Source organism: Dicentrarchus labrax, unplaced genomic scaffold (genome assembly GCF_905237075.1).
Source record: "Dicentrarchus labrax unplaced genomic scaffold, dlabrax2021, whole genome shotgun sequence".
NCBI classification, from domain to species: domain Eukaryota; kingdom Metazoa; phylum Chordata; class Actinopteri; family Moronidae; genus Dicentrarchus; species Dicentrarchus labrax.
Window position 1 is genome coordinate 8,966,676 of NW_026136713.1, and position 22,650 is coordinate 8,989,325.

At 39.4% G+C, this 22,650-nt stretch overlaps 1 protein-coding gene and 1 pseudogene across 4 annotated transcripts; one reads left to right on the top strand and one right to left on the bottom strand.

Annotated features, from left to right (window-relative positions):
* Positions 1–2,383: 2,383 nt before the first annotated feature.
* Positions 2,384–6,674, top strand: si:ch211-175m2.5 (uncharacterized protein LOC568697 homolog). 4 transcript variants are annotated; one of them, XM_051419039.1, is made up of 6 exons: positions 2,384–2,531; positions 2,646–2,759; positions 2,847–3,026; positions 3,113–3,212; positions 5,252–5,382; positions 5,633–6,674. In XM_051419039.1, the coding sequence occupies exons 2-6, from the start codon at positions 2,706–2,708 to the stop codon at positions 5,921–5,923; spliced, it is 756 nt and encodes a 251-aa protein (XP_051274999.1). In that variant the 5' UTR covers positions 2,384–2,531; positions 2,646–2,705; the 3' UTR covers positions 5,924–6,674. The 4 variants fall into 4 exon arrangements, with proteins under 4 accessions (XP_051274999.1, XP_051275001.1, XP_051275000.1 ...); XM_051419041.1 differs by having other exon boundaries at positions 2,871–3,026; XM_051419040.1 differs by having other exon boundaries at positions 2,408–2,531; positions 2,691–2,759.
* Positions 6,675–18,218: 11,544 nt separating this feature from the next.
* The window catches only part of LOC127374998 (neuronal acetylcholine receptor subunit alpha-7-like), a 39,257-nt pseudogene continuing 34,825 nt past the window's right edge, over positions 18,219–22,650 (bottom strand).

A 22,650-nucleotide genomic window follows, 5' to 3' on the forward strand; every position in this document is an offset into this window, starting at 1 on the left:
TATTTCCCTTTTAAATGGTGCCACATTTGTGGGATGGGCAGCAGAGATGAGTATGTCGGTTGCTCCCATGAAAAATTAGCCAAATCTTCTGTGCCAATGCCAAACAGCTTTTTTTGGCTGTTGCTATTGACTCTTGGTTTGAGCTTCTGGTACCCGTAAATGAGGCTTGTCATCATTGGAGGCAATCTCAATGCAGAAAGATATCAAGATGAAATTCTGCAACCAGTGGAAATCCCACATACATCCACAGTCTGGGACCGAACTCTATCCTCCAGGATGACAACGCAGAGCGGGGTTTATCAGAGACTTCTTCCAGAATTTGAGAGTGGAGAGGATGGAATTACCTGACCTCAACCCCATTGAACACGTGTGGGATCAGCTTGGGCGTGCTGTTCGTGCCAGAGTGACTTGCAACAAACGCTGGTTGAAGGTTGGGAGGCCGCCCCACACCAGTGTTTGACCAGGGCGGTGACCAGCATGAGGAGGAGGTGCCACACGCTACTGAGGCTCCTGTTTGTAAATGAGTAAATTGTTAAAGTTTCTTTGGTTTCTTCAGTCTTCAATCATCCAATCCACCAAACAAAACCAAACAGGAGTCAACAGCAAAGAAAAGCTGTTTGGCATTGGCAGAGAATAAGTTTGTTCTTTCGAGCCATCCTTTTTATGGCGCCCAGTTTCAATAGCAACTTTGTGTTCACTGACTCTATATCTGGTTTGTCTTTTTATGGGGTGTTTTATTTTGGTTATATATGATGCTGATTGAATTTAATCTTGGACTCTTTTGCCAGTTTCGTAAATATATGATTCAAATCTGATGCTATCTTTGTTTTCCAGGTATTGGTTACATAGAAAGTTGTCAAGCATGTTTTGGATGTTAGTGTTCTTAAATGCATTGGTGTAATCAGTGAGACTTTTCTCTGTCCATTTGTAGTGTTTTGGGTGTGATCTGGTTGTGGTCTGATATGGGACATTCAATGACACTATTTCCCAACACAGAGCAGTACGTAAACCTGCCTATTTCTTTTTGGACTTCATAAAGATATTTTTCTGAATTATACACATAAATAAACATCTTTGTTTCCAAGAAGGCCTTTGATCATTGTTAGCCAAACATGAGGTTTCCCTCTTTTGACTAGTGATATATAATTGTGATATTCTTGTTTAAACCAAATAATTTCTTCCATTTTTTATGTAGGAATATTTTAAAGAGGGTAGATTCAGTTCAGTATAGTTACTTGGGCAGTTTGAAGGGGTGTTATCATGTCTCCATGTTTCATGTATAGATCAATGTTGTTTATACTATCTATAAATTCAGGACTTGTCGTCTTCAATCCAAAAATTGAAGAGTTCAGTCCTCGAATATTCCAGCTACTAACTAAAAAAGATGCCATTTTTATATTTAAATATGTGGTGCTTCACAATAAAGTATTAAATATACAATCTAACACATTTTTGCAACATTACTAAGTGACCAATTAACTCATTAACTTGGTGACAAATGAACAAATAATGTTTTAACTGGTTTTGCTCTGGAGGCCGTGCAGTTTTGACTTGTCCATAGCAGGAAACAAAGGCGGCTCGTCTGGTCACACACAATCTCGTATTCCAGCTAAACAGTATACTAGAATATGTTTCTGAAATGATTTTACGTGAGAAATAGGCAACGCAGTAACATAATCTTGATAATATGATCAGCACTGCCTAGTTTGAAAGTTTGATCTGAGTTTCATATGTGGTGGACAGACTCACTGACTCACAATCATAAGGTAGCATACACAGTTTTATTGTCTAATTAACCCTTAATTGGACCATAATTTACTAAATGAACATCATAATGTTTGGAAGAAGACCTTAAACTAACGACAGAGACCCTAAAGTCGGCTCATTCTGTCGGATCCAACGTTAGCTAACCTTATACATGAAACTCATGCTGGACATATAATCATAAGCACACAGAGTAAGTTGGCGGGCTTGGTGTTGGCGGGATGGAAGGATGAAGTCCGGGAAGGGAGACGGTCGGCTCCGTTCACCAGTAACAACGGATTATCCATTAATCCCAGTCATCTCCGGTGAAAGTTGGGGAAACTACCCATATGCACTTGTGGGAGGTTGACGGCATACTACCATACTCCACAATTCAGTACCACATAGTCTTTAATAAAGTTTTCAACAGCTATTTTATGACACATATAATAACTTTTTTCATGTAGCTTTAAAGTGAATAGGATCACTGTGTTACTGCAGCCAATTGGAGCTCCCCCTGCTGGCCTTTACATAGAATACAGGTTTCAAGACACTTTGGCGTTGGCGTCACTTTTCAGACCCGGAAGCTCTGTCCATATACGGCCAATGGTGGGCATACACAGCGAGGCGTGACTCAATACTGCCCTCTGATTGGTTCGTGTGACTGGACTATTAACATCTGATCTGACATATCAACAAAAACAACAGGAGGTAAAACGCAGCCACGATTACTACGATTAATGACAGCCTAACCCCTATAAGCAGCGTTTATTGCAGAACAATAACAGGTAACTGAAAACTGTCTCATGAATAAACTGTACTTTAAACTGTACTGTTACATTAGCATCAGTAACTCGCTACCTCACAACTTTCCGCCTGACTTCCTTAATCTTTGTGAAAAGACTGGAAACTATCCGGACTGACTGCTGCTCTGCTGCACTCTCCAGCCTCAGCTCACTGACATGGCGCAGAACCTCGCCACGAAGTTGTTCCGACCCCCTGTGTTTGTACAGTTTGTAAGTTGTCGGAATAGTTTTCTACTTTGTCCTGTTTTAAGTGCTTTTTCCCGAATAACGCCTGTGACTCTCCGGTCCTCCGTCCAGGCGTCTCTCCGGTCCTCCGTCCAGGCGTCTCTCCGGTCGGGCTGCGTGTTTCGGGCGGCGGCGGCGGGCAGACATTACTCCAGCGATCCGCCACCGGAGAAAATCAGCCGCTTCCCAATTCCTTACAAGAAAGACCTTCCTTATGATATAGTGGAGCTCATGGAGGAAGTTGAGTCAAAGGTAGAAAAAAAAAAATTCCCCATTTAACTCTACTGGTCATTAACACTTTTTAAAAACTACCTGTTAAACTGTATGTTTCCTTACAGGGAGGCTTTTTGCCTAATGTCTTCAAAGTCCTCTCTCATAGACCTGCAGAGTTCAGAGCCTTCTTCGCTTACTACAATGAACTCATGAACAAAGAGACAGGTGTGTGTTTGTGTTGTTATGTTTGTTTTGGTTAGGAAATTGTAGGCATCCTGAGAACAGTGGCCCCTAAATCAGTGCTGTGCTTAGTGATGTCAAAATTGTTTGATTATGCTTTATTTAAAAAAAAATAAAAAAAGGCTATATGTAGTATGTATGTACTATATTTATATAGTACATATAGCCTATTCTATGTCCACAAACCACTACTTGAGACACAATATATATATATATACACTATATATCTGTTCATTACATTGGCTAATTACCCGCTATAGCACTACATTTAAATTTACTCTAGTTCTGCTCAAGCTCTCATTGTTGACTGTCCTTTTAGACTTCATCTCCATTCCCACAGTTGTTTACACACTGTTTACTGGTTGCACAGCAGATGTTTTGTCACAGCAGGAAACTCACAGGTGTATTAATCATAGCTGCATACCACTTAGGGGTAGTCCTGTTATTATACATGTTGGTTCACTGTTACTAGGACACTTAATGGAACTGAGCCATCGTTACCTGTGTTTTTTTCTGGCTTAGACAAGTCAAAATGTCTGCCGTGCAACCAGTCCATTCAGTTCAGATAAGTACACTATTTTAGCTTAGCAGTTAGTGATGGCTTTCTCTCTCTCCCTTTCCTGCTCTCTGTTTCTCAGTATGTCAAGTATTACATTTTAGTTATTCCTCTGTCGCCTTTAGTGATGAGAGTACATGTAATAAATGTAGTTTATTGGATCCGAGGCTCAGTACCATGTAAACTAAATCGTTTGCTGCTGACCCCCCAGATGCCGATTCACTTCTGTAATGATTTGGCTTTAATTAAATATTTTCAAATGGGGCTTTTTAGATTGCTTGGAGAGCAAATCACTCTCTCTGTCTCTCTCTCTATCTCTCTCTCTCTGTCTGTGGCCAAGTTGGGTTGTGAAATTTCTGCCATCATTACTATTGTATTTGAATTATTTGCTCGTTTCAGCTTGACCTAAATATCCTTTTTAATCAATGAAAGTGATGTGGAGCTCCTATCTGTGTGTTAAAGGACCAGTGTGTAGGATTTAGTGGCATATTTCAGGGTGGTGCTTTGCAGTTGCTTCCATTTCAGTGGTAGCGGCAGCATAAAAACCCCCTTGTGGAGTGCAGGTGGTATATGAGGAGGCAGGTGTGATAGGGAATTTGTTTCAGCTGAAACAGTGGCAGGTATTGTGGTTCGGAGCTGTGGCAAATTAGGGCTGGTTGAGGCAGGTAAATATCATCTTGGGAAACAAAATAGACAAGCTGTCATTCAGGCTGTTGGCGTAAAGCAGCATGTGTTGCTTTCTGTGCCGAATTTATTTCGACTTAAAAGTTGCCAAAATGCTTAGATGGCCACACTGCTCACAGAGTGGGTGAGATGTTGTTGTCATAGTGAAAGGCTCATAATAAAACAGAAGTAGTCATTACAACAACACATTGGGTATTAGGAGTTTTTGTTTTTCTGCCTTTTATTTTGTTGGGTTTTAAACCTCAAATGCCCTTTGTTTTGTTTTGAACGGATGTTTAATTAGCCTACATGTGAACCGTGACTTATTGACTAAGGAGAAATGTGCCCCCTGAGGCTAGATCAATTAAGAACCAGTGGCGTGGAATATGCACACAGTAGCCCATTATCATGATTCAGCTTTTCAGGAACGACTGATGAAAAAGCCCTTAATGAGAAGATGAGAATCAAAATTATTCTCACACTGTCTCTACTAAACTGAACATTATAAGCTTCTTTTGCATGGGATTGTGGTGTTCTGTTATTGTGGCCACTGAATACCAGGGGCCTATTCCAAGAAGCAGGTTTAATCCACTATATAACCTTTTATAGCACAACTTTGTTGACTAAACGGTTAACTAGAACCTACTCAAATCTGAAACGTGGTTAACATTTGAGTCAAGAAAGCTGTTGTACTCCGCAAAGTCCAACTTTTGAAGACTCTTTTCCAAGTAGATCCTGAGTTGCAACTTTAAAGTCAACACAGATTCTCAGATTCCTAATTAATTTAATATTTAATGTCTTCCAGGCAGATTAACCAAGGCAGATCGTGAATTGATTGTAGTGGCTACCAGTATCCACAACAAGTGTCTTTACTGTGTGGTATCCCACAGTGCACTGCACCGCATCTACTCCAAGAAACCCACTCTTTCTGATCAGGTATTATCTTTAACTGATTTTCACTTCCTCCCTCCTTTTTGCTTTTTATAATGCACAATCACCGTAGTCACAACATAGGTTAAACTAGTGGTTTCAGTCAAATATCTCATTATGGGATGTATGCAAAATGTTGGAATACAGTATGTGATGAGAGTGGACAAGAAGTTGCTGTTTGTCAAATACTAGCAACAGATATTTCAGAACACACATAAATCTCCGCCTCTGTCTAACCCTCCCTGTTTTCACCCAGGTCACTGTTAACTATGAGAATGCGGATCTGTCACCTCGGGAGCGGGCCATGCTTGACTTCGCAATGGCCGTGTGTCGCTGCGACACCATTACAGAGCAGCATTTCCAGTCGTTGGAGGAGGTGGGCTTTGACCGTGAGGATGCCTGGGACATTGCTGCCATTGCTGCCTTCTTTGCCATGTCCAACCGGCTCGCCCACCTCACAGACATGAGGCCAAACTTAGAATTTTACAATATGGGTCGTGTACCACGGGACAAGAGTAAGGACGCAGGGCAGGTGAAAAAGGAGTAGTGTTATAGACCATACTATTCCTTTGTTTATAAGGAGGTCAAAGGCTGTGTGTTACACTAAAGCTAAAGGTATGTCAGTTCTGTTTTTTTTATTTCTGTCTCCCTGATCATGTGAACAATCAGATGTTTTCTAAGTTAAGTTGAAATCAGGTGCAATAGCAGATCTACAGGTATGCAACTTGACAGCAATTCAATTTGAATGTTGCACTGGAATTAGTCATAGTACAAATGTACAAATGTGATCATAATTTAGGTTGCATACAGGAGATGACAGACATTTCAAATTGGATGTTTTTGAAATTGAAATCACCCAGCTTGAACATAGTCCCTAAAACTGAGAATATGGTGAAGATCCCCAAGTTTTCCTTATAATCCTTGTGTGTGCAAATGTTCAGTATATGTGAATGACAGAAGATTTTGGGTTGTGTACTTTTTGTGCACTTGTGTTGGTTGTTTGGACAGACATGGTTTTATTGGTAACTTATTTACCATTGTGTCTAACTGTATTCATTATGTCTGCTTATTTACCTTCACATTTAGAATTGTAGGTGGTTATATTTCTTGTATGGTGGGGAAAAGTTAATATTTTGCAGCTAGTTGTCCACTAGATTAAATTTAACGACACAATTCCATAGCTGTTTTTTAACTTCAACAAATAGGGGTTTGTTTGTTATTTCTTTGTTCGCAGCAATGTAAGCTTGTGTTCTAAAGATCCTCCCTTTATCTTGTAAATAAACCAGTATTTCTTTTGATTGGGAATAATGTATTTATAATAAATGACCTGAGTATCACAGTTAACAGCTGACAGTTGGCGGTGGGACAGTAAAAATTAAGAAATTGCACAATTTGGGTGAAATACCGTGTATCACCACCAGATGGCACTGCATCCATACGCATATTGGAATGGCCTAAATTCACACTACTAGACTGGAGGACTAGACTAAAAGATTAATGAGTTCTTATACCCCCAGCTGCACATGTGAGAGACATTAGCCAACATAACCTTATATAAAGAGAGCAGAAAGGTCTCTTAAGAGGACTCTTACTCTACAGTCATGGTTAGGATCATACATGAGGACTGACTGCAATTGTCTTTCACTGCACGGGGATTTAATGAACCACTGTTCCTGATTTAAATTCTGTGTGTACACAACATTTTCTCCCAAAGTTTATTTTTCTGGCAGCCTACTTTTTTTCTTTTTTCTTTTTTTTATATCTGACATCCCTGTGTTGTCTGATACAAGTCAAACATGACTCCAGGCATCACCAGAAAATTTACTTTGCTATGCAGATGTGAGCGATGTTACAGTTACAAGCACTGGGTTGCAAATGAGAGCACCCATGTAAATTCTCTTTTTCTTGTGAAAACTATTTTGCTCACTTGAATATTTAGGAGGTACTGACCCTGGAGGAAACGTGGTTGAGAGTGAACAGAGCTTTAGTGAATGCATCATAAATCATGTGTATTAATCATCAGTATTAACATGGTGAATGATGGTGAGGGATATTTACTCAAGTGGAGTGGGACTCAGGTATTTAGGTATACACACACACACACACACACACACACACACACACACACACACACACACACACACACATTAAAGCCCCCCTTGATCTCATTGATCTGCTGAAAGTGGAAAGTTTCTGATTTAAGGAGCGGGCCTACAAGCATGATTTGTGACATGACAAATAGTTTGAAAAGTGAATTCTGGTCCAATATCCAATTTATACAAGTGTGATATAGAAACTTGAAGCCACTGGTGCACATACACTGAGAATGGACTTCAGTAGCAGAGTTAGGATAAGTAGGAGACATCTCGTGTCCAGCAGGAAAACTTTAGAAATAAACACAATTTGCATATTATATATATGTATATGAACTATATTCATAGTTCTGTAATTTATTAATTAATTAGGTACATGGAGTAAAAGCCTTGTTTAAGGAGGATTTTTTTGCAGAAAAATAAATAAATAAATGACATACCCATTATTGTTTCAAGCAGACTGTATAGGTTGTAATACAGTTCTGGAGGGGATCTTTAAATTCCTCTGACAGAGTTTGAGACACACTGTTAAACCACATGAAAGTTAATCCTTTGAGGTTAGTAAAGGTCATTTGCTCCCAGGGCTTCTCCCGCCCTGTCGTGTCCTGTCCTCTCCTGTCCTTATTGCCCTGATTAAGTGTCATATGTTTCAGGAACTGCTCATGTACTATTACAGTTCCTCATTAAGCACCAACCCTCCTGACCTCCATGTCTCCTATTAGTGTTAAAAGGAACAGGCTCCAGACGAGGCTAATTTATGGTCTGCTGCTGCCCTGTTGTCACTCATCTTGTAACTCTGCAGGCCTAGAATAGAACAGAATAGGACAAATTCTGATACCTTCTGTTTGTGGTGATTGATCACATGAAAATAAGGTTAACAGTGTTTAGGTGGAGGCTTTCACCCGTTTCTTATTGTAGTCTGTTACATTGATGGACAAATCAATACAATTTTATTCCTGTTGCAAACTAAAAGGGGGCTCTGGGGAGGTCTTTTGGTCTTTATTTTCCTGAGGCAAATAAAACAAGCCACAATGCACACGTTAAATGAGCAGGAGAGAAGATAGTTGTAGAGCAAGTGAGAGGAATGGTGAGGTTGTGGGTTAAGATCGGTGAATACCAGTGAAGTAGACATCATATTGAAGCTTAACTTCCATGTGGATGTATTACTGTAAATTAAAGAGCATTAGGAACTTATAGCAATTTCTGAGGGTATTTTACATACAAATTGCAGTATTTCACAGCAACTTTAAAATTTAATTACCACTTAACTACTCTGAGGTTCTCTACTCTACTTACACCACATTAGATCGATTATCTAGAGTCAATGCGCAGTGTAGAGAATTATGAAAGAACCAACTTCAGACTACCACTTGAATGAAATGAACCAGAGAGATTATGTTCAATCTCAAATGTTAAGCCAACATGGACAAGAGGCCTCTGAAGTGCTCAGAACAATTTAAATGTGCACAAATAAAGTCCCATGACAATTGGGAAACCCCGTCTGCTGAGGATATTTGTGTGATACAGGTTTGTCAACTCCTGTTTCCATCGTCAAAATTAACTTTCAGTCTAAGTTTATGATGACTAATATCATGGTCATCAATGTTTGAAGATACAGATCAAGTGATTGTTTCTGCTATGAACTTTATGATTTAAATGGACTCTGTGGTGCTTTGTATTGATCCTGGTTTACACTGACTTCTACAAGTTTTATGTTACATCGCTCCTCTGAGACTGCATATGCTGTAAGTATGTGAGAAATATTCAAAATGAATGATATGAACCAATTGAAAAATATGCTACCAGTTATTATAAAATACTTTAAATCATGATGTTTGCTTTTAAATATGTTGACAGAATGTAGCCTATAACATACCATCTTTAAATTGACCAGTGTGACTTTATTCACCATGTGTTATTTGATATGAATCTGCCATACTGTGTCTGTGCTCAGTACCCATGCTTTCTACAGTTAGGACTAGGTCAACCCACATTGCTCTAGGAGACAAGAAGAAGAGGGAGTTTGGGGAAGAAGCTTCTCATCTTTTATGCCTCCGCTGAGTGTTCAGGCTTGTCCACTTCAATTTAACACAACTTTGAGAGTTGTCAGACAACCCTTCCATTCCTCCACACTTGCAGAGGAGAGGAGCCAGAGTGGGCAATTAAAATGAGAAAAATTTAATTCAAGAAGAAATGCTGAGGGATTTTCTGCCCCAAAATTGTGTGTTCAGCCTTTTCTTTTTATTTTGTGGTACAACCTTTGCTTGTGATCTGTGTCTTGTTTACCTTTTCAACCCACCGTAACATCAGATTCAAAGTCATTACAAAACTTCATGGCAGATCTTCAACAGAGCACAGGCCAATATTACTTGGAGGTTATGCCACAAGGTGTGGAGCTAATTATCTGGTGTAAGCAGAGATGAGGTATCAGGAATCAAGATAAAAAAACAACAACTTTTACAGTTTGAATTTTATGTGTATTGGTGCATTTGGCATTTGAATGGCAAGCAGAAAGAATAGATTAAAGAAGTATTTTACTGGATTAGAAACAGTGCTGCTGCATGTCAATGAAAACATGTTTTTTAAATTACAATATGCTAATATTCCTTTATTATCTGAGAAAACTTTGGTATCTCGAAGGGCTAGATAAACTTTGAACACTGTTATATAAATTGAATTTTGAATTATTGAATGTAGCTGTATCTTTTCCTTCCCTACAACATATACAATAATATATACATTATTTATTTACATAAAAAGATATAAAAACATAATAAAGACAAAAATCAGTAAAAAAGAAAGAAGTAGAAAAATGAACTGTAAACATGAATCCCCCAAAAGGAATGAATAAGGGATTTTTTCTGAAGTTGCCATTATGACCTTGTGTTCAACAACTGCATACCATTTGAAAAACAGACATTTAAATCCCTCCTGTAGCTGTATAGGCAGATAATGTGTTTCAAATAAAAAGTAGGCCTATTATCATAGTCGTGCTTCAATATACACAATTTCTTGGCCACCTAACGATATTTAAATCATCCTTTCAGATGAAGCTCATGCTCACAGGATTTGTTGAAATTAAATCACTGACTTGAGTAGAATTTGACAAAGCATGAAAAAAGCTCATTACACTTGATTACAAAATAACAGGAAATAATGAAATAACTGTTACAAACTGATTATATCAAGTATTCTATTTTAGGATGGCTTTCTCCTTTAACTGGGATGCTCCATTTACACACAAGGGATGCTCATACACTTTGTGACTCACTGAGAAGAATGCAGACAGACATATGGGCTGAATTCAAACCAAGCAAGCACATATGGGACATTAGCAAATGGACAGACACATGGATGAAACCATTATCTTCCCTGTTAAGAATGTGCACGAGCGTGCGTGTGTGCAAGTCTGCATATGCACATACTGTTGTGTTAAAGTGTGTAGCATAGTCATTTACGTTCTCCAGCGAAGTGTGTGTTTCTGTGCGGAATGTGTTCTGTGAGCATTTGCAGCTGAAGTCATTTGCATTCATCTGGTCTGATGGAATAACATAGCATAGCATAGCATTTCGTAACAGAGCGGCTACTCGTCCTGGGAGTTTAATCCCCACGGACTTGACATCAGAGATAGAACATGCAGTCAGTCACACAGCTGTGACACAGGGAGGAGTAGCGGCAAAAAGGCAACAAAGCTTTGAAAATAGGCTGTCTTTGTAAAACTGTGGTGGTTTTAGGTGAAGGAAAAATTGTAGGTGTTGTGAACATGTCATCTTACAGTTAAAAACTCTCAAAAATATCCTACTTTTTTACTTACATGGAACAAGTCTATTTTAGCCCATTAGCTAATTAGCACTATACACAAAGTAGAAAATGAATGTCATTAGCTTGGAAGGGATTAGGTCATAATTTAAAGAATTAGACAAATTAAAATTTGAACCTGCACTAAAAAAAGTTCACCAAAGTTAAAATATGTTCACTGATAACTGTGAATACATTTATTAGTGTAGATAATGAGGCAGAATGAATAAATATATTGTGTGCACATCAGAGAAGTATATGTGCACGTGCTACATGTGATCTTAGGGTGCTGGAAAACCTGCCAGCTGTCACATAGTGCATCATTATGATAAAAATAACACTGACTCAAAGAGAAAGGTGTGGAAGCAGCTAAAGGAACTCTACAAAGCAGCCAATGTGAAGAGGAACAAGTTATGCTTCATATCTGCCAACAGAAGAGGTAAACTCAGGACTAGAAACCAAGATGTCTACCAAGTTAACTTTAATTTAACAGATTATTATCTATCAGAAGCTTTACAACTCATGGTCTGCCCCTGCTGGTTGGTCCTAAAAGCTCAGTGACACACAATCTCCTATTTATCATCCCCATGATACACCGAGGCAAACGCCGATACGCTGCGTCTCCACATGGCCGAAGCTCTTTCATGACCCTTCAATCAACCAGTTTGAGAAGTGTTTCAGATTAGACTGTTCCAGACTGATAATCCAAATGCACATCCACTCAGATTACTTCATGCCTGCGGATTATGGGTCATGCATCATCTCATATTTGCTGCTGAAAGAGAGAGAGAGATTCATGCTTGTGCGTTTGTGTCTGCTGTTTAAAGAGCATTTTTTATTTCACAACAACGTGACCAGTTCAATTCCTGTCAGCGCAGCCTGTCCTCGGAGCTCGAAAACACTGGAACTAATAACTTTAATATTAGATTACTGTGATGGGATTGGATTTGGCATCAATCCCAGTTTAAAGTACAAAGGTTTCATTCTGCTTTGTTTTTTTCTGTTTTCACAGTATTTCAGATTATGCTTGAATCTAGGTTGTACTACTCTTAATAAGTATTTCAGAAGTCTGCTTTCTCCACGCTTGTCCTTGAAACTTGGCAAAATCATCGCTTGGCAATATTTCCAAATGCTGTGCTCATTTGTTTGTGTGTGCCATGAATATGAATATGATTTGACTCATTTAATTGCTGCCATATCCCTTCAGGGGGATTTACACGTCTCACATATAAAACTCATGTTTTGGTTTCAGCCTGCAGACAGAGCCAAGTAAACAGTTATCCAAACCTTTGGCCCACAGAGAGGAGGAAGGGCTCTGCTCTGTCAGGAAAACCACAAGGAAAGCGAGAGGATACGAGACTAATGGATGGTAGGACTCCATGTCCGGCCAACCCCGCCGCTGCTCTCTCATTTGGCGATGCATCACATTAGCATTCAGTCTGTCCCCTTTTCCCACCCATAGACATGAATCACAGCTTATTACAGTAATGAAAGTGTCACGACAAAATTGATTAAATAATGCCTTAATGAATTACTGAAACAGAATAGCAATGGAAAAACAGGAAAAAAGAACGCAATAAAGAAAACAGAGATAATGTGAGACAGAAAGGAGTTAAAACATTGTATAGATAATGGTGCAGAACATGAGAAAACTACATGCTAGTGTAGTGTTAGCATCAACATACTACCATCTTCACCGTGGCAATGCTAGCATGCCGATGTTTAGCAAGTAAAATGCTCACCATCTTTGTTTAGCCTGTTAGCATGCCAAAATTTCATTTTGCTAATTTGCACAAAACACAAAGCGCCTCGGTAGCCAAATGGTTGCAGCGCCTGCCACAAACTACGCTGGTTTGATTCCAGCAGGAGACCTTTGTTGCATTTCATACGCCTCTCTCTCCCCTTTTCCTGTTTTCCTTCTCACCATTATCCAGTAGAGGCAAAAAAATGGCCTAAAACATTATTCCCAAAAAAAGATACAAAACACTAAGTAGGTCTACAGATAAAGCTAATGATGATGGCATTCATCTTTCAGGTATTTGGTTATAAACTGAAGTACCGGAGGACTTTTTTAGAAATTATTTAATGGTATAGCGCTAGATAAGAAGTTCATGACAACCATCCATTGATCCACACCACTCGCATGGCTGAGAAGTCAAGCAAGAAGAACAGAAAGTGGTCTAACCGAGGCTCTGTTTGAAATAGGACGGCGTGTGAAGGTGAGAGACTGTTTGGACCTGAGGACCGGACAGGTGGCCGGGCAACTTGCAGGGCGAGGAGGGGAAAGACGATCATCTGGTGTGGCAGCAGCGTCCAGCCGGGTTGTTTCTCAACCCCGACCCCCAGGGGATTGTGGGAGGGGTGGATTAATTGGGAGTGGAATGAGAAAACGTGAAGAGGGAGCCAGAGAGGAGATAAAGGCTCGGGGGTTGACGTCCAGTATCTCTGCTGTGGAGCTGATGTGTTTCTGTGTGTGCGTTGAGGAAGGAACAGCATGCAGGCTGCTGAAGCCCACCAACCAACCGTAAACACCCACAATCCCCCTCCCAAACACATCAACGCATAGCGAGAGCTTCATTTTTCTTTTAACTAATAATGCTGGGCCAGCAGTTCAGCAGGCAGAGGTCGTTGCCATATTGGATGGTAATAAGATTGAGCCTCAACCCATAACTTTTTCATGGGTTTCATTACTTTCCTGCCCTTTCCTCACTTTGCCCTATAGCTCCCATGACCTGTTTATGGATTGAATTTCAAAATAATTTACCCAAAATATATCACCTACTGTAGTTACATTATTAACTGTCACAGATTAGATTTTAATCTGCATTCCCTGAGGAAAAGAAAAGTGTCTTTGTTTTGGTTCATAACTTTTTTGATTCCCTGTGAAGTATACATCAGCTGCACACTGAGCTCAGCAGTCTGACCGTTTGACACTCTCTGAACATGCAATCTGGTCTTGCTCAGGCTCCCACCGCGCACTGTGTGTGTGTGAATGTGTTTATGTTGATGATGTACAAGCATGTTGTGTTTATGTGCGGCTGTGTAGGTGAGGCATCGAGACATTCTCCGTCTTACACTTTTGCCATGTTACCACTAAGGCTCTGTATCATCCAATCCGAACATCAGGGCCTCCTGTTGCTGGCCTGACAGGAAACAACAACAATAACACACAACAACAACACGTTGTCATCTCAGAAGTATCATGACTGCGAAGGACTGGCTGAATATTTGAAGCATTTCAAGTCAGGCAGCTGAGCTATTCTTCCTCACAGGGGGTTTGCTATCTATACCAGGCGGTGTTGATGAGATTGGGGTATACGCATCTGTTCCAATGGTTTGTTTTCCACAAGTGTGTTTTTTCTTAATGTTATGATATAATATAAGACATGTGAGTGTGTGGGGAAGGGCAAAATGTTTTTGCATTTGCATTTGTTTACAGCAGCATAGAAAAAATGCCAATAAAGAAATGTTTCTGTATTTCATTGCATCATTTTATCCCATACTTTCACAAGACTGCAGGACCTTAATCTGGCAAAGAATACTTTAGATTTATATTTAATTAAGTATATACTTATATCATGCTTATCACCATTAATTGATTCGACCAAATATTAAAGTACACTTTACAATCTTATAAAACTGTTCATAATATTGTGATTAATGTGATGTTTGTTTCATGTGGTGTGTATTTGAATGTGTGTATTATCTTTAGTTTGTTCACCGAGCCTCCGCGCCTCTGTTGTGCTCTGATCCCTGATGAAATTCTCGCATACGTCTCAGAGGAATATTAGAAGGAACACATTTCTAATTAAACTGTGTATAATGTGCTGAGCAACTGTTGTGAATTCCCCAAATACCTGAATAACTACAAGGTTATAACTAATTTAGAACATCTGTCTTCTCCCTATTGACAGACACCATTGTGTTTGTGTTTGCTTCAGCCATACAAGATCGATGACGCACATGTTTTTACATCCTAAACTCAATCCAGAATTTAGCTTTTAGCCACAGCAGTTTGTTGATTACTGTCATCAGACCAGCTCTCACAAATTCTCACATTTGGGTTCAAATGAGACTGCAAAAGTTTTAGTTTTTGAATACATTAAACATTTCTAGTTTGTTGGCGTGAGGATGTGCCCAGCCTATTCTCTCTTTTTTAATCTAAGTTAATTGGTTATCAACATTTCTCAAATAATTCTTGTTTTCTTTTGTTTTCTTGTAGTTTGTATGTGCATGTACAGCATTAAGTGGGTGATATATATACGTATATATGATATATATTCATAAGGTTTATATGGAAGGGTGAGGGCCCACAGTACACTGGTGCAGAGGTGTCTCTGTCATACTGTGGCAACAGTGTGAGAGCTGAGAAATGATAAGAGGAAACAGATGCATTGGCAGGTGCACACACACACACACACACACACACACGCACAGCACATAATGTATATATTTTCCCCCATGAGATCTCTATGATTACAGATAACATTACCAACATATTTTTCACTCAAGATGCTGCCTCCCTCCTGAATTACTCACTTGGTGTTTCAGTGGCTGTTTAGGCATACTTTCACTGTTCTTTCTCTTCCAAAATCATCCCTGATGTAATTTTAAAGTACTTGCACTGATATACAGTACATTATTTCATGCATTAACAACAGCTAACATTTTGTAATCCTGAGGCCTGTAAAGTGGTCCAGGTATAAAGCATGATTGTCCTCATAGTTTGGTCAGATTTAGCTTTGTGCAGTAAAGTTTGATGGAAACGTTAAAGAATCATTCATTTTGTGTGTCAGTATTGCCACTTTCGAGTCATTTGGAAAAATCTTATGTTCACTATAAATTGTCATGTATATATGGCTTGATTTTCTTAATTCCTTAATTGTGCAATTACAAAATCTATAAAATTGCATTCTGCCTTTAAATGCCGACATTTCACTGGTCTAGATTCATGACCAGTGAAATGTCGGCATTTAAAGGCAGAATGCAATTTTATAGATTTTGTAATTGCACAAAATCCCTTTTATAAGAACCCCTGATATTTTCCGTTTATCCTCAGTTATGTAATATTCTTTATGTGTGGCCTAACACACACAAATTATGTTCCACGATTTATTTCACATTGTTCATCTAAATGAATGTAAGGGAATAATCAAATAATATTTGGTTTTGGTTTGCCATTGTTCCCCTGATGAAATGTTTTATCTGTTTATTCCTTTCCTATTCAACTTCTCATCCTCTACCACATTCAGATAGCTTATACACATACTGTTGTATAACTAATGCAGCAGCTTATCTATTTACAGTATGAACAGTCCAAATCACAACTGGTATAACTATAAACCAAAATCAGATTGTACAGTTTTAAAGTTCGATAGATCTACGGGTAGTTTTAAAGTTCGATAGATCTACGGGTAGTTTTTAAGTTTTCTACAGAATTTCTGTTTTAAAAAGTTTGTTCAAAGTGCTCCGCCCATGAGGAGCAGTACTTTTATCTGCCTTCGTCATGGACTGTTTCACTCATTTTTATTCCCATGCCCCTTTAATAAATGATTAGAATACTGACACAGCGCTGGAGGCATAACTCAGCACTTTAGTGTCCCTACATGTACACACACCCACACAAACACACACACAAACACAACATGGGCACTGACCACACTTAATGTCTGGTAGGTATTTTTCAGGTTTAGCCCATGAACCAAAATGTTTATTTAGTATTTTCCAAGATGAATAAATTCTACCCATGTACAGTACAGCTGCCTTCCTTGTTTGGTCTAACTCTATCTCAGTAATGGATTTTCAAATTCCACTGGTAGTAGTTGTAAGTCAAATTGTAAGATAATTGAGTTCAGAAGATTGCATAATGACATAGCCGATACTTGGAGGTTTTTGATCATCCCAAAGTCTGCAGACCTAAAATAAAACTCAATATCTCTTAAAGGAATAAATGCACCAACTACTCCGGCTGAAATATGGGCCCTGTCTGGTTAATTGGAGTTCATCCACAAAACATCAAACAATTGGAAGTTGAGAGGAAGCCTTTGTTGGCCACGAAAAAAAAATTATAAATCAGAGCATATTTCCTAGACCACAGTAGGAAAACATGCCCCACATTCTTTGTCTTGCATGCTTTTTTGGCATATTGCAGCTCAGATTTCTATTTGATTTCCTCTTTCAATCAATATTTTATTGCCCTTCCTTATTTTCTACCACTGTCTAATAAAACCAGAGCTTTACTGAAATAAAATGAATTTTTGTATTGTTTACATCTGCTGTGTCCTGAACAGATTCTTTGAATTCTGTCCGAAATAATGGGAGGTCAGGAAAATGACTCCTAGCTGAATCTGACTTCTTTCCATCCTTGAGCGCATCCCATCTCATTAATACGATGGCACGGTGAACATGGGATTAGGGCTGAGCTTTAGAGCCCTCTGTGACACAAACACCAGACACTTTATGTCTCATTAGTCTTCCTAATCAAAGGTGAGGACACTGATGCTGACATTTATGCTATTACTGCAACTGTTTCACAACCAGTTAAATTACTTAACAACTATTGTCCTTCATATTATCCTTATTAATGTTGAGCTGCAGACATGTGGATGATCTGTTTTCTTGCCATTTGGAAGCATGAACTTTAACAGACATGGAACTATTGGTTAGTGTTTCACCCAGTAAGTTAAGCAAAAGTCTGTAGTTGATTTGTTTGAACCCTGTAGCTGTACAGAGAGCAGTCTTGGCTATTTGCAGCTATTATTTGTATTTGGGATAATACTTGGACTTAACATGCTCTAATTTAAATGTATTCACCAGAGTGAACCTATAAAGCTTAGTTGTTATTGATGAATAGTTTCCTTGGTGAATCTTCCGGCAACAAACTACTGGTTTCATTCAAGATGGAACCAAGCAACCCCCTCACTCTTTCCCCACAGATCTATCCAGAACCCGTTATACATAGAATAAATAAACTTTTATTGACACAGAGAGCGAAAAACTCACACCTGGAATAACAGAGAAAGAGCTATAGAGACCAATGACTGTAGTTACGACAAAGAGGTGGCTGGGAGGTGGAGGTGGAACTAAACACATTATTAACTTTGTTGTGTGAATCAGTCACTCGGCTCCTTCTACAAAACACACACAAAACCTACTGACACTGGAGCCTTTTATAAATCTACAGTATATTCTCCAGTGATATGGTGGCGGAAGGAGTTGTGAAGTTGTTCTCTTTCTGTCCAGTCTCTAGCCACCATAACCTGTGGTGTCAGAAGTTCAAAAGTCACATCTCTTCATTTTCAGTGGCCACATATGTACAGTTAGGTCCAACAAGTAAAAATTCCTGTTAATCTTTTTAAGCTACATGAACATGTGTATTTTCACAGCAGTTAGATAACTTTTACTTTACCTGTTTCCTACACAAATCAATGACTTAGTTAAAATATGTCCTGTACAGCACAATATACAGTATTTGACTGTACTTCAGAAAGATACCTGTGTTTTTTGCGTTACTGGTCAACACCAGTACAAACCAGTCAACACAATGCTGTTTGATACAATATACCGGATGTTTCATTATTACACGGTCCCAAACTATTATTATTACGTTACAGATTCTACTACCTAAACTCAAACAGGCAAGACAAAGTGAAAAGTGATCCTAAATAAGCATTCATTTAAAGAAAAATGCCTGTAGACTTGTGATAAAAGCAACCAAGTTGTGTCCAGGGCTCTGTTGATTAAAAAAAAAAGCAAAAACCATAAAATTCACAGTGAAACATCTCATTTTAGTAACTAGCCAAACATTATGGGGTGGATGGTACATCAGCAGAAAAAAGTCTGTGACTTTCTTATCAAGAGGTGAACAGTTGGTGTATGGGCTCAGACTGAGGTTATATTTGTACATATGTGTATGTACATAGAGGAATACTAGAGTTGGGCTGATTGAAATGAACTACAGAAGGTGGACTGTGGTGTTGTGTGTTTCACTGTACAGTAAATCAAGCTGTTTTTTTAAATGAATACAAAACAAGACAAAACAATGATATTTACACTGCTGTCAAGGTATAGACACAGCCTCATTATCTCCCCCTTATCAAAATCTTACTCAATGTAAAAAAAACTGGCCCACTGATTCCCAACCTTTTGCCTCTAGTCTCCCCAGTCAGCCCAACCTATTTTCTAAATGTTGACAATTTGTCTCTGACATTGGGACAATGAATTTATGTTTAATTTGGAATGTGCCAATGTAACATAACATAATGATGTGTCTTTGTAATTACTTGTTCATCAATCATAAATATTTAGTTTCCTGCTTGGTTTAATTGATTATATGACTGAGCAGCTTGGCAGAGCTGAATGTCTCTATTTACTTTCTTGAGTTGAGATGTTATAATTTTTCTCATAAAATGCTTCATGTCCCATGTCTTGTCCAATGAGGTGCCCAGACTGTATGTCGGGGACCACATACTGCAGTCTTGTTTCCTTTCTCCCATCCACTTTCTCTATTAATCTCTTCTTTATCCCTGTTCTATCCCCTGCTGCTGCAAACAGCTATGTGAAGTCCTTTGAAACAGCCTCTATGAAGTTGGGTGCTGACATAAGGATGGTGAAGGTGCAAATGATGGAGAAGAGAGAGAAGGCCACCAGGCACAGCCGGTCCACCACCGCTGCTGCAAACTTCCACTCGCTGCAGATGGCCTCAGCCTCGTCCTGGTCCCGGAACCGCTGGGCTATGTAAGACACCTCCTCCAAGATACGCTGGATCTCTGGTGGGGGGATACCAATCCCCCCAACTGCTATCCCCAGACCTCCGACACTGCCAACTCCTCCAGGTGGCTCAGCCTCATCACTGAGGGAACCATGGGCACGTCCCCCTAGTGCTACCCCGAGTCGCTAGGAAGGGGGGCAGTGTGAGCTCTCTATGGGGTGGTAGTTGCCGAAGTAGAGGCTCATGGAACCATTGGAGGTGCCTGTGGGGCAAGGTGGGCAGGAAGTCTGAGAGAGTGGCACACTGAGGCTTGGTACAGTGCCCATCTCGATGGAGCTGGTGCTGGAGTGGTGCTGGGAGGAGTGACGGTACTTGTAACCAGGCCGCTTACGCTCATCGCCAGGTTGTTTCATACGGAGAAACCAGGCACACCAGTTTAACAGAACAACCCGAACCTGAAATCAGTAAGTGAAAGTGTCAGTGTCACACACACATGATTACACATTCATACAAACATAGGCATTTGTGCTAAATGTCAACAACGACAACAGTCATGATTATCTGATTAAATCAGTCACTCACCCATTTGGGCATCTTGCCTCCCTGAGGGTCATGATGGTGAAACTGCAGGACTATAACCGTCACCACTACGGACATTCCCACGATCATCATAGTGCTGGCAAAGTACTGGGCTGCAGAGTACGTAAAAACATCCACATGCTTTTAGTTATTTTGCTCAGAGATACATTTAAGGTCATGCATTTTATTACTTGTTTTTGCGTTTTGTTACTTGTTGTAATGTTTTTCCCTTTTCAGCCCTCCTCGAACTACCCTATGGTCACGTTTAATAAACATGTACTAACAGGTAAAACATTAAGCTTGAATTAATTCCAAAAAATAGGCTGATTTCACAGTCTCACATGAAAGGAAAGCAAATCTGATCATTTTGTGCAATAGGTTATATTGCCAAGGGGAGAAGATGCACACTTCCAAACAAACAGGGGAACTAAAATCTGTGCAAAAAAATCAAAGAATGTGGTAAACAAACCAAAAACAGTGAGAGAGGAGGGAGAGCGAGAGAGAGAGAGAGAGAGAGAGAGAGAGAGAGAGAGAGAGAGAGAGAGAGAGAGAGAGATTAGTTCTGGTTCTGGAGGGATGTTTTCACCCACATGAGGGAATAGTAAGAGAGGATGGGACACACATACACACACACACACACACACACACACACACACATCTGAAGGCCTGCCCTCCTTTCTCTTGTTTGCTAGTGACTGTGAATGAAGAAAAGCTAACAGCTAAACACGACTACAGTCCAACTTTATGTGACCTCATGAGGTCAAAGGTTATGATCTTATTTGTTGACATCATTAAAAGAAGGAAGAAAGGGGAAAAAAAGGTGCTTGAGATAGATCAAAAGAGAAGTGAGGCAGAAAATGATAAAACAAAGAGGTGGGGAGATGGATGAGGGTAGAAATAAGTGAATAGGACAATGTGTCTTCACTGCTTTATGTCCAATCACTGCTCACTTTGGTTATCTTTATGGAGAGTCAGAAGAAGACTGCTACAGATGTGATATAATAATTCAAAACATAATTGTGGGACCTTCAGTTACGAACGGCATTGTTGATCATGGCTGAACTAACTAATTTAAAAAATGAATTAGAATTAAAATTAACTGAGCAAAATGGTATCTTGAACCAGATAAGAGAGGTCCAACTAAATTAACTCAAATGAAATGAACACAATATGCTTATCTGGTGATTAAGGGCTGATGATAAAAGAAATATGCCTGATTCTGGCAGCACTTGTTTTAGAAATTTACAAATGAGTTCCAGCTGCTACAACAACTCATATCCACATTCAGCCACTGTGTTATATAGCGACATGAGTCATTTTATCAAGGCTACTAAAAGTGTCCCAGATGGCCTTGTGTTGAGGTCATGGGAAATAAAAAACAGATTAATCACTCCACTGATGAAGCATTTATCAAGCTTCTATCAGCGAGGACAGTTATCATTTCATTGACCAAACACTAATACATCAGTACAGTCACAATGTTCTGTTTATATGTATAACATATTTTGACCATGTGAAACTAATACAACACATTACATGATTGCAGGTATAATTCAAAGCATGTAAACACACTCACACACACATATAAGACAGACAGACACATTTCTTCTTGGCCTGGTGTGCTATCAGTGATGAATTAGAAGCGTTAACCCTGCTAACACGTCTGCCCTAAAAAGGCTTTGAAGTCTTTCTCTCGGAGAACTTTAGCCCTTGGCCTCTTCCTCCCTTCATCCATTATTTCTTCTTCTATCCTCCTTTCCTTTCTTGCCTTCCCCAGTGGAGAATCAGACATTTCACACCCTATTAATGGTGCTGACAGCTTTAGTTCTGGCCACCAAATTTACTCTGCACACCATCCAGGGGCAGCGTGAATGATGTATGGATGCCCTCAGGCTACTCAAACCAAAGCCCAGCCGCACACACCAACATAGGTTTTTATTTATTATTTTTTCAGGAGACGGTATGCAGTATATATAGAGAGGTCAGGCAATTGCCTACATTGAAAATGCTCAATAAGTAATTCATGTTTTATATTAGTGGTGTTTACTGGAAGTGCAAGAAATGCTCAGAGGGGCAGTTAGGTTGTTACTGTAG

Bases quoted from the DNA above. Each gene is read 5' to 3' on its own strand.
- si:ch211-175m2.5 (XM_051419039.1), top strand. From the start codon at position 2,706: ATGGCGCAGAACCTCGCCACGAAGTTGTTCCGACCCCCTGTGTTTGTA. The intron at 2,760-2,846 runs GTAAGTTGTCGG...TCCTCCGTCCAG, and splicing joins CCCCTGTGTTTGTACAGTTT to GCGTCTCTCCGGTCCTCCGT. The intron at 5,383-5,632 runs GTATTATCTTTA...GTTTTCACCCAG, and splicing joins AACCCACTCTTTCTGATCAG to GTCACTGTTAACTATGAGAA.